General features: G+C 44.9%; 1 protein-coding gene across 22 annotated transcripts in view; it reads right to left on the bottom strand.

Annotated features, from left to right (window-relative positions):
• Positions 1-1,576: 1,576 nt before the first annotated feature.
• The window catches only part of KLHL29 (kelch like family member 29), a 397,537-nt gene continuing 386,417 nt past the window's right edge, over positions 1,577-12,696 (bottom strand). For 20 of the 22 annotated variants that reach the window (XM_085543958.1, XM_032443409.2, XM_032443408.2 and 17 more), the window contains one exon: positions 1,577-3,931. In XM_085543958.1, the coding sequence (XP_085400084.1) occupies positions 3,748-3,931 (184 nt within the window). In that variant the 3' untranslated portion in view covers positions 1,577-3,747. The other 2 variants (XM_085543961.1, XM_085543960.1) reach the window with 2 other exon arrangements.

The following is a 12,696-nucleotide window of genomic DNA, read 5'->3' as shown; positions in this document are numbered from 1 at the left end:
AAGAACAGATGATGAAATTAAAACCAGCAGGCAGCCTTTCAGACCTTTATTGTAGAGACTGCCACTAATGAAAAATTCAGAGGCAGATTTGACTTGATGACAGCTCTGGAGCTTCCTTTTCCCAGATAGTAACTGAGCCAAAACATTTAATTCCATGTGTAGGGCTGGTGCTGATTTAAATGGAATTTTAGATGAAGAAAATTGGGATTTGTTACTGTATAAGAAATCTGCTAGCTGAACAGAAAGTACTGAGAGCTTCCATTGGACCAGCTTTTCAGAGGAAGAATGGTGTTTCTGCTCTGGTATGGCTGTCCAGCTTCACGTGATGGGGGATGGAAGCACTGTGCTGGAGACACATCCCATCACCTTCCTTGAGGCTGTTCCTTCTCTGGGCAGTGCCAGTGCCTCACCTTCCTCTGAGTAAAGAATTTTCTCCTACCATCTAACCTAAATCTCCCCTCTTTTAGTTTAAAGCCATTCCCCCTTGTGTCCTACCACTACCTGCCTGTGCACAGAGTCACACTCCCTGCTGATTAAAGCTCCCATCGTGTACTGGAAGGCCTCTCAGTGTTAATCCCACAGCTCTGGGCATGGGTGCTCACACCTGGAGTGAGCTGGGGTGTAATGAGTGCTCTAATGAGGCTGATCTGATTGCGCTGTGCTAAGCTCAGCCTTAACACCTCGCTGCAGTCTGTGCTGACTAGTGCAGAGTCAGACACCTTTGCATGTTGATGGTGGTTGCCCACTCCTTCCAGTTGTCTGGATCACTGCAGCAGGGTTGGCTGACACGGAATTACATGGCTTTTAGTAATCCTCGTGGGCTGTTCAACCACAGCCACTAAGCCCAGCCCACAGTGTTTAAGAGCTGCAGTCAAGCTCTTAAATACTCATCTAGATCTGCTCTGTAAGAACAGAAGACAGTCTCAATGTATGTTAGCTTATTTCTGTTGATGTCTATAACAGATACTGCCTCCTAAGATCCAGACACAATGTTCCACTGCGGAGGTATTTTGAGACAAGCTATATTTGGCTCATCTTTGTTCCCCATCCAACTTTACAGCTACCAGATGTCACCCTAATGAAACATCAAAGCCACGCGTGGCTGTACCTAAGTGCTCCCTGTAAGCAGTGCCTGGCGGTGGATTGTGGAGCTCCTGTTCTGCCATGGGAAGGAGTTCTGATGGTGGGGCATAGCAGCTTTCATCTTTCAGGCATCCTAACTTGCATGACAAAAGCAAAGAGCGACTTACTTAGTGGCATTTTACGATAAAGCTTCCTAAATTATCCTGAGCCCTTTTGCTCTTTGCTTCATAGTAACGTTAGGGAAATAGAGAGATAAAGAAGCAGTGGTCTCCATGAATGAAATCCAAAGTCCCTTTTCCAGAATGAGAATGGAAGTACTTGGGAAGCTGCTGAGCATTTAAACATTGTGTGGCAATGAATTTTGGGATTTGCAAGAGAAACCATCTGGAATGAGAAGCTTTCATCCATGGCTGGGATGGGAATGGAGGTAATCATTAATGCAAAGGTATCTCTTGGTGACTCGTGACAAAATTAATCCAATCTGGATGCTGAATCTAGATCTATAAATATATTTATTATAATATAACAAGAACTTAACAGTAAACATAAACTATATACAATACCATTACAGATAACCCTGTTTTTAATATTATTCACAGAAATAGCCAGTTTTGTTCCAGTGTGAAAAATGAAGAAATAAGCTAAACTGGAAATGTTGAATGTGTTTAAGTCTTGCTGACAGGCAGCACCTCCTTTGGAGGCAGAGACGCACACCAACATGAAATTAGTCCTGCCCCAGGCAGTTAGAAACTTGTGCTCCAATCTTTAGGTTCACACTTGCACCCTGTTTGACATAAATACTTTTAAATGACATACTAGTAGATAACTTCTTGTTGTGCTTATTTTTTTTTTCTTTATTATTTTTTTTCCTTTCTAAAGAATAAATAAAACAACTGCATAACAAAGGCTGGAACCTCACTGTCAAAATGAGAGACTTGAGTCGCTGTAGAGCCCGACTCAGCCAACGTGAGCACTTTTTTCTTTAAATACTGCAAGATACAAATGTTTTTTTTTTTTTTTTTTCCTTCTTTATTTTATAAATGATTATTAATAAAATAAGATGATTAGCTAACCATCTGCATCCATTTCCCCGAAGCTGCGGGCACACCTCCCTCTGGTATAAAAAGGCTAACGTATTTGGTATGAAATTCAACCAGATATTGACTGTAGGATCTCGCCCACACCCTGTAGAGGAACTCTTGCTTGAATTACCAGCATGATGTTTGGCACTGGGTCTGCAAAGGCAAGAATGGGAAGCTTTTTTTCCCCTCTACTTGGGAAGAGATTGGACAGTCCTTTGCTTGGGGCTACTTCCTGTTTGTTAACCTTAAGAGTCTTTCCCCTGCCCCCTCTCCCAGTCCGTCTCCCATTGATCCTTTTATGTATAAATTTATAAAGAATTTCCACATCACAATGCTCTCTGGATAGACAATATTTTAATATATATAAAAATATAACCCCTGTGCTGTGCATATACTTACAACTCTACATAGTAATCATTTAAAGTTTCTTATACTGGGCTTAAGTCTATGCATTTTTTTCTACCATGGGATTTCAACTTGTGTGTTTAAAATCTGTAAATAAGGTAAGATTTCCACACTTTATAAGGAAACATTTTTTTTTTTCCTTTAAAAAAAAAAAAATCTTCTCAGACTTTACATAAAAGGAAGAGATAGTGGCAGGTGCCCCAGAGTAAGGAATTTTGGTGGACAGCCGAAATCGAATGCGTAGCCACAACCAGAGGCAACTCCTCCTCTGCTTGTTGGAAATGTGGAAATCCCACGCTATGCTGGGTGGATGTCAACGTGATCCCAATCCGCAGAATTGAGTGCAGTTCAATCTGGAGAAACACCTCTGAATTCCAAACCATTTTCATGTTGCATTACCAGGCACCGAAACGTTTGCTCAGCATCAGAACTGATAGGAAAACACCAGGAGCCGCAGCCTCGTGTGTGCCCACACAAGCATCCCTGGGAGCAGAAATCCACACAGCCCAACAGACCTCTTTTCACCCTATTACGTAGAATTGTGTTACCAATGGCTCTTCTCCCCAGCCCCTGCCTCGTCCCTCTCCTGGGCTCTGCTCTAGAGACCTCCACATATCACCCGATGGAAGACTGACATCAACATAAGCCATTTGTCACACAACATTTCTCTCAGTCATTGGTATTGAAAAGCATGTATTTGTTTAAAAACAAATGTAGGAATCAAAGTGGTAAGGACACTTTGACCTATCAAATAGATTGATGCCTAAAGTGTAATAGTAAAACTAATCTGCATGGTTATTTTCAGAATCAAGCTTGAGCTCTAGAAGTAAAATGCAGATTATTATTATTATTTTTTCCTCTCTTCCCCAGCTTAAAAAATATGTGAAATTCTATTGCACCTGGGTTGCCCAAAAGCCGACGTCCAGAACAAGTGCCACTATAACATCTAGTGACACACTTGTATTCTTAAGTTACAATATCTTACATAGCACGGAGCTCTCTGCTCCTCGTTCACCAAAAGGTGAGGATGATTTTTCTACATTCAATGTAGACACTATTCAAGACTTAAGAGCAATGTGTTCGCTGGCTGGCTTTGCTGCTTTTGTGATGAGTAGCCGTATCCTCTTTGCCTGCTTTCAACAGGTACAAGCAGTTCTCCGTACAACTCCTCTCTCTGTCAGCCGCTCTGAATGTACTTCTTGATAACTACGCAGCCGTGTCGAAAAACAGGGCACGGCATGTTTGGGAGAAGTGTCCAGGTGTTTGTTTTAGGATCGTAGGCTTCCATGTTGCCCAGGGCAGGTCCCTCGCTGCTAACGATCCCTCCGGTGGCGTATATCTTTCCATCGAGAACCACAGCGCTGTAGTTTTTATTTTTAAAAGAAGAAAGTTGCAGTTAGTCATCCACCAAACAGTTATTTTTATGCTTTAACAGCCCCAAGTGTTGCTGAACAATGGATAAACCATGAATGCATTTCTTATTCATATGAAGCTGCACGGGTATTTCTCTTCGCTTTCCCTCTCCTAAATAAATCCTTTTCATGTTCCTTCTAGGTGAGTAAGTGTCTGTACTTTGAACAACAGCTGTGAACTCTGTTGTGATAAGGCAAAGGGAAATGGTGTCAAGGTAAAAGAGGGGAGATTTAAGCTGTATATAAGAAAATGATTTGGTGCAAGAAGGGTGGCGAGGCACTGCTCCTGCTGCCCAAAGAAGCTGTGGATGCCCCATCCCTGGTGACGTACAAAGCCAAGTTGGATGGGCCCTGGGAGGCCTGAGCTGCTGGGGGTCAACCAGCCCACAGCTGGGGCTGGGTGGACTTTAAGGTCTTTTCCAACCCAAGCCATTCTGTGATGCCTAAAAGGCTGCTAAAATGGTATGTAGAGCATAAACCGCCCCAACTTTCAAAGCCCATGCCAAGGTAGAAGGAAAAGGGAGGCACTGAAGTACGTTCATCCAGGCAGAAAAAGAGGAAGATGACAAATTTGTTGCGGTGAAGAAGGGGGCCTTGATCTAAGAATCTGAAGAAGGGTGGTGAACCCTGAAGTCATAAGAATTTATGTCACTTGGCTGTTTTTGGAGCAGTGGGAGGAAGAAGAATGAAAAGTGACAAAGGCAGAAGCAAGAGTCCTTGAAGACCCCGAATGAATGGAGACTGCAACAGCACTGAAAAAAACCCAAACATTTCTGAAGAATGCAAAACTCTGATGTCCTTGTGAAGAAGCAGAGCTGTAGGTTAAAAATAAACCCGCGGTGGCAACAGCGAGGACTCAAATAAGCCTAGTCCCTGGGTACCACCAGGAAATGGGAAATAATGAGAATCTTGTCAAAATAACTGTTAATCTGAAAGGAAGGAGGAGGGTGAGAAAGGCTTGAAGCACTTGATTAGAGCCTATCCACAAATCAGCAGGGCCGGATGATACACAGCCCAGGGCCTTAAGGGAGTTTGCTAATGAACTTACTGAACCACTGGTAATTATTTTTGAAACGTCGGGGAGAAATTGGGAAGAACAAGGACTTGATGAAAACAAGTGTCATCCTGAAAGATGGCTCTGAAGAACAAATCCATTTGCAGAGGAGGCAGAGCTGGAGTCAGCTGGGCTGTGCTGGGGCCTGGCATCATAGAATCGCTCAGGTTGGGAAAGACCTTCAAGGTCATCGAGTCCAACCACAACCTGACCATCCTACCCTCACTAACAGTCCCCCGCTAAATCCTGTTCCTGAGCAATCCTGTCCCTGGCATGGAGGGAGTGCAGTCAGAGCTGCCCAGAAAACCCTGAGTGAAACCACATTTAGGACTAAGATATTCTTGGGGTGGGATGGAGGAAGGCCCAGTGTCAGGAATAGGCTGCAGTACAGGAACAGTTTTGTTGCACTGGTTCTGTAATGATGCGCTTATCAGTCCTCAACAAAAGTGAAAGAAAATGTTATTAAATGGATGAAGTCAACAACTTTGTTGGGTTAAGCAGGAAAATCAAATGTGTACCTGGAAAAAAACCACAAGAAAACACGCCTAAGATCTGGATGCAGAGTTATAAATAAGGGGAAATGGTAAGAGATAGCAACCTGGCGCCTGGGGTGTTTCATCAGTGCTGATGAATGGTGCCCACGAGGATCCTGAGCTGAATTGCAATGTACTGATACAGGCACATCAGTGTCTCACACCAGCTCAGAAGTCAACTCCCGACCGACTCTGTGATGTGCGGGAGCCTGTCTTGTACTTGCAGCCCTCTGCCCAAAGAAGCTAGAAGGGAGCACTTGGTCTGGGTGGGGACAGAGATGGGCAGAGGGAGCTCTGAGCCCAAAGGCCTTTCCAGTTCCTGCAGCACCTCTTCCCCAGGCTCTCTGTGTCCAAGGTCATCCTCAGCCTGGATTCTTCATTTGAGGTTACAGAGGGTGGGCAAACTCAGCTCTTATCCTCCACCTGGGCCACAGCTCTGCAATTAACCACTGCTGCCTGGGAACAGCAGCTGAACATTGCAGCCTCTCACAATGGTGCTGATGCTTTGGGGAAGAAATGGATGCTGAACTCTACCCTCTGAAAGACTGTATGAATTTTTAATAGTGATTAAAGTAGCTTCAGCCCCTTCCAAACAGAGTTCCCAAAGATAAGACTGGCATAGCACTCAGTGTGTGAGCCAAGCATGGGAGCTCCTCCTACTACCAAGAAATAGACAGTTCTGAAGCGTGCAGCCAATACTTACGTGCATAGGGGATGTGGAGATATTCAGGCATCTCCAGGGCTAACACAGGAGGCACTTAAGGTACTTAAGGTCAATTAGGAACTGAATCCTAGATTGCTGCTGCTTTCCAATATTAAGGCAATCACTGTTAATATCTGGGACTTTAGGGGACAGGAAACTCAAGTGGGCTTCAAAACCCTAAGGAAAGTGAGTGGAAAGGAGAATGCTCATTGCTCTCTCTTCATTCATTACTGTGACAATATTTCTTTTCTCCCTTCCATCCCATGAGCTGTAAAAACATCATTACCAAGGCTGACGTACAAAGAAAGAAATAATTACAATAATTAGGATGCAAGTTTATTGCTCGGTGCCATTAATCCTGAGAGATAAAATGATTATGGGTTGTCAGAACCTGGTCAGGAAAGAAGCTCTGCACCACATAACCTCGCTGCAGTAGTTGCAAACCCCCAGCAGCTCTAGAGCAGTGACCTCCCCAGCTAAAGAGCAGCCAGACCTGCTCCCATCCAGCAGCATGCCCCGGGTGAAGGTAATCGTCATCGGAATGGAGGTTGCTTTATCCATGCCTTCTGGGAAAATATGTTTCAGCATTTTGCAAATTATAGCCCTGCTTTCTACTCCCCAGGTAATTGCTGCTTTAGAGGCTTCACCTATCGACCTGCAGCCAACTCACCCAAGGTAACAGGGTGACTGCCCAAACTGTAAGGATAACAGGGGACCACACCATGACTGTCCCCTGATACAGCCCCCTCTAGTCCAGCCTGTCTGCTGACCTCCATGAAGTCTGTGCAGTGCAATCCTAAGAGCACCTCAGTGAGGCTGAGGTACCTGAAAGGATGGTGGGTGTCTGGCAGTCACTGGTTTCGAGTGCTTATGTAACCTCAACATCCTTCACATTTCTTCTCTGTCTTCCCCAGTGTGAGCAAATAGGTGGCAGAGATGATCCCTGCTGTGACAGCTGGCCATTCAGCAACTTGATGGACCAAATGAATCATTGGCTTTGCTTTTTAATCAGTATATGTAATCACCTGTGACCACCAGCCTTGCTGTCTGCTCTACTGCTCAATGTCTCTGTGAGCACTCCCTGTATCACACTTTGGCTCCAGCATGGAGCCTTGGCTTCAAAGCCAGTGGTGGACTGAGCTGCCATGGTTTGGTGGCACTCTGCCCATGGAGGGTGTTGTGAGCCCTCTGCTTTTCATTGATAAGTCTCCTCATGGAGTTGCCCGGAGAAGCTGTGGATGCCCAACTCCTGGATGTGTTCAAGGCCAGGATGGATGGGGCTCTGGGCAGCCTGATCTGATGGTGAGCTACCCTGCTGTGAGTGGGCTTTAAGATCCCTTCTAACCCAAGCTGTTCTGTGATTCCACATCAGTGCCTCTGCTCTGTGGCATTTGTGAGGCTGGGTGCCTGGAAGCTCCGGCTCCAACACATCTCTCTTACAATACTGACGGCATTACAACAGCACAAAGTGGAGGGAGGACTAGCAAAGTTTGTTCATTTTATTTGTTATTGTTATTTTAAAATTTCCTGCTTAGTCCAAAAGATCACATCAGCCTTATCAGGAACCGCTAGAATAGAAAAGGAGAAAGGATCTTGTCTTGTAATGTCTGGAGTTGTGAAAGAGATTTGAAGCGGCTGAATTAGCATGTTGTTTTGACCCACCAAAACTTAATATGTTCTGAGGTTGCAAACAAAGCTCCTCTCCTGCCTCACTTGTGCCTGCGTGCACAGGGAGCCACTGGTTTATTCAAAACAGATGCAGAAATGTTATTAAATATTATCAGATTGATAGACGGAATTTGCTTGGAAGATGGAAAAAAATCGCAGTGTTTATTAGTGGATGAATTTCTTTCTTGCTCTTGGTCTTCTGAAGGGTTTAATGGAAGAGGGCAGCTCTTGCTTCACCGGGGACTGTCCCGCTGAACATTTGTGAGATGGAGGGCAATGGATCGTTGTGCTAAGGATGCCGACGTGCCGTCGCGAGCTTGTGGCTATTTGCGGCCACTCAGTAGCCGGGCTGTTATGTGCAAGAAGCTTCAGCTCAGGCTGCCAGAGGTGTCAGCTTTACAATGAGATGGATAAACGAGGGTCCAGATTAGTCATGGGCAATTAGAAAGCTATCATGCCACTTCTTGGAGCAGGATTATTAGCGTGGGTGTTTTGGCCAAACTCCAGTTAGACTCTCCCATGCTCCGTGAGCACTTTCCCCTGCTAATGATCCAAAACCATTGTGTGGCATTGTTACTTGTTGCTAAAAACCAGCAATGTTTTATTCCAAAGCCTGCTGCACATCAGTAATGGCCCGAGTGCTCTGTATGTATCAGTTACGCCTTAATGCACACAGAAATCCTTCGTGTCACAAACTGCTGCAGCCATCATTGCTATTAGCCTGGTGTTGCAGTTCCCATCAGCTGTCTGCTGCACACAGTCCCAGCCACACATCTCCTTCAGATGTGCTGCAAGATGTAGGTTTTCCCTTCTGACCCAACTGCAAACACTGTGTTCTGTGAGAGCGGCGCATCTGCGGGCTCAATACGTGGATGGCCATTAAGGAGCTCTGTAATAATATCACTGGGGAACAGCTGCCCACATGAGCCATGTTCTGACCCAGCCAGCACCCCAGGTCACTGCTAACTTCGCAACGAGGAAATGAATCAACTGGGGGAGCCTGCAGCCAGTGCCATATATCAGCAAGCACAGGAGTCACCGTGCTTCAAGAACAAGGGCTTATTTAGAAAGGAGAGGAAAAAAAATAAAATATATCCACAAACAAACCCTGTTCTTGTTGTACTTTTCAGCCCCAGTCTAAGTTTTATTAAAGATTTCCATTCAGCAGAACCAATTCAATAAATCTTCCTGGTTAAGAGAGGAGGAGGAGGAAGAAAATGCTTTTCTGGTACCTACTGGGAATTGCTGGTACTAAATTAGCTGCTCTGGAATTATTGCTGGCACCACCACGCTGCCGCCGTTCCCCTGCGGAGGATCGCTGAAGCACACTTCTGTGTGCACGCTGCCTGCATTCCAAGCAAGCAGGATATGGAATTTTTAATGATACAGAATGCATTCTGTATTCTTTTTGCTTGTGGAAAAATAACCCCTTGAAGGGCAATGAAGGAAGGGACAGCCCTGATCCACATGGGGAAGCTGCCCAACTCAGGCCCCCACATACCCTGCAAGGTGCCCAGCCAAGACAGGGGCCATGGCATTTTAGCATGATTTACCCACTTGGCGGCATCACTCAATGGGTTGATTCTAGGTCAACACGAATTACAGGTGTTCAAGAAACATGGAGACGTGGCACTGAGGGATATGGTTTAGTGAGCAACACTGTTGGTAGGTGAATGTTTGGACTGGATGGTCTTAGTGGTCCTTTCCAACTTGAATGATTCTAATGATTCTTACTGACTTCCACAAGGCCAGGCTCAACCTGAAAGTGGGTGCTCAGGCTGAGCATGAGCTGGAGATCTGTTTATTTTTAGATTTTCATTAAGAGTAATTTAGCTGGATATTAAAATGGTTCCAATGGACCTCTCTGTTTTCACATGTGCTACACAGGGAATACCATGCGCATTTATCTTCTCTGTTGTCTAAGCAATCCCACTTATCATGTAAAAACAGTGCAGCTAAGAATAGAGGTGATACGGTCAAGATTTTCCCAGCAAATCTGGTGCTGTGTGATTCCTGTTGAGAGGAGATCAATAGCACGCGGTTAATTTTTAAGTTGTTTATGTTGCTGCTTTTAAACCATGTTTTTGTGATCCCTGTTAATGAGAGGAATGAGAAATCTGTAGACTCAGAGACTGAGGTCTGGAGGGACCTCAGCATGCAGCCATTCTCAGTTTGTGTATAAGGCCACAGAGTTTTCCCCAGGCAGCTTCTCTGTTGGGAGCACATCTAATCTTCTCATACAAACACCGTGGCCGTGTGCTCGGCCCCGATAGCTCACTGTCTGATTGCTGGTAGGGCACTGCCTTGCTGCAAGGCTCAGATGCGTAATGTCACTTTCTGTCCCTTGTAACCCACAACGCCTTCGTCTGCCAGACCAAAAGCTCTTCCACTTGCTCCCAGTGATTGAGTCACCTCTCAGCTTTTCTCTGATAAACTCCTTAAAATTCATACAAAAATTCATATATTTTGTGTGAAAGAGAGAAGAGAAAGCTGAGAGAGGATCTTACCCATGCTTATCAATATCTATTGGATGGCAGTCAAACAGATGGGGACAGTGACAGAAGGGGCAATGGGCAGGGACTGCAAAGCAGGAAGTTCCGTATGAACACAAGGAAGATCTTTACAGTTTGGGTGGCAGAGCTCTGGAACAGGCTGCCTGCAGAGGTGGTGGAACATCCTTCTCTGGAGCAATTCAAACCCATTTGGATGCTTTCCTGTGCAACCTGCTCTAGGGACTAAGAGGTCCCTTTCAGCCCCTATGGTTTGCAATACGGCACTGCTTCCTCTTCCCAACTCGTTCTCATTCCTCTGTTACAGCTCATATGCTACATCCAGTATTGCACTGACTTTTATCCACAGCACTACAGTGAGAGTTCACGTTGTGTAGCTCCGAGCAGACTCTGTTATGTCCTCCTCTGTGGCTTTCCAAAGGGAGCTTGGGCAGGTGCAGCTGCAATTGTGCTTCTTAAATGCATTGCTTTGCATTTACAACACCGCCGCTAGCTTGAGACTGCCTAACTGGGACATGCAGATATTGCTCATCCTGTAATATTTGTAACCCCACCAAATGTTACACCACCTGCAACCTTACCAGGGGAGATTTTCTATTACCTGGATCGCTGGTAGAAATATTACCTAGCACTGAAGAAGATTTAATGCTTGTTGCTGATGGCCTTTCTCAATGATATCTTCTCATTAACAACTACATTTTGAGATCTGTCAGTGAAGCAGATTTAATCTCTCTAATGTGTGCCTTGTTAATTCCATGTAATACCAGCCAAATACCTGGGAGAAATCGCAGTATATTACAGCTCCACAGTTGTCTTGAGCAGCCAGGCGTGTTTTATTAAAAAACAAAACAAAGAACCCAACTCCCACCCCAAAACTGAAAGATAGAAGGTTTGCCTGACAAAGCCCCGTTTTCCAGGAAAACACATTGATTGCTGTTCCCTTAATTATTACCATCCAGTTATCTGATGAAGAAATCCCAAATTAACCACTCTGTTATCCTGCACAGGACCAACATGAGGCTAAATGAGAGACTGCTTAGCCTGCTGCTTGGCAAAATGAACTGCCACACTAAAAACCTGCCTTTCACCTTTTTCAAAACACGGAAAATGCTTCAGCAGGGCCCTGACCCACCTGAATCCCCCTGAACTGTAAGAGCTGTTACAAATCAACAGCGGTGGTTCAAACAGCTTCTCAGCTAAGTCCATAAAGGGGTCTGGGTGTATAGCGACCCGCATATCATGGAACCAAAGCTGCTTGTTTCTGTCCAAATGCAAGCACAAAATATCCATCGGATCATTCAGTTTGACTCTTCGCTACTTCATCAGTCTTGTCCATGAGGGCAGCTCCAAAAGTAATGCCTCCTGTTTCATTATGTCGGCCCACAACATCAGAGGCAGATGTTGGTGGTATGGTGGTAGAGGTTGGACCTTCCCACCAATATCCCATTCAATTTTGCCTTGTGACAGATGGCAGCAGAGAGGCAGTCAGACGGTTACATTGCAACTCTGACTAAGCTGAAGGTTGGAACTTCCAGAGTCAGACCAGAGAAGAAAACAACCTTTCTCTTGCAACATGATAATGCCAGATCCTGTACCTGTTTGAAGACTGTAGAACACATTGCCACATTGCCAGTCTTGGCTGGATTGTTCTACCATGCTGACTGTATAATCTGGATTTGATGCTTTCTGACTTCTGTATGTTTGGGCTGATCAAAGATGGACACCACGGGCAACACCTTCCCAACAACAAAACCATCACAGCAGCTGTGGAATGCTGGTGCCGATTTTTATGAGTGTGGCATGCATCCTCTTTTTCATTGCTTGTAAAAGTGCACAGCTAATGGTGGTAGAAAAATAGTGTTTGGTAATTGAGAATTTGCTCTACCAAGTAGTGTTAGTGTGCTCTTTGCATTTATTGCAGTTCCCATGTGGAAATAAATAGGAGGCATTACTTTTGGAGCGACCTATGTATTTAGGACTGAGTAGAATGACACATTTAAGGCACTTCACTTTTTTTCTCCTCTTGGCCTTCATTACCCCATTGGTTCCCTCAGCTGCTTTCAGCAGCAGCCCGTTTTTATCCTATACCTTCTGTATTTGTTACTGCTAAGCTCCCATTTCCCCTATTCCTGCATGTATTGATTTAGTTTGTTTCTGTCACAGCTCTCATGTCTCCTTCTGCATTTAATAATTTCAGAAATGATGCCTTCTTTGGCATTCAGGATGTATGCACTGAACTATTTCTG

This window comes from Coturnix japonica, chromosome 3, assembly GCF_054131305.1.
Source record: "Coturnix japonica strain WE chromosome 3, WE-NBRP24, whole genome shotgun sequence".
Classification (NCBI taxonomy): Eukaryota; Metazoa; Chordata; class Aves; order Galliformes; family Phasianidae; genus Coturnix; species Coturnix japonica.
The sequence above is the reverse complement of the archived record's forward strand: the minus strand, read 5'-3'. Positions and strand labels throughout refer to the sequence as shown.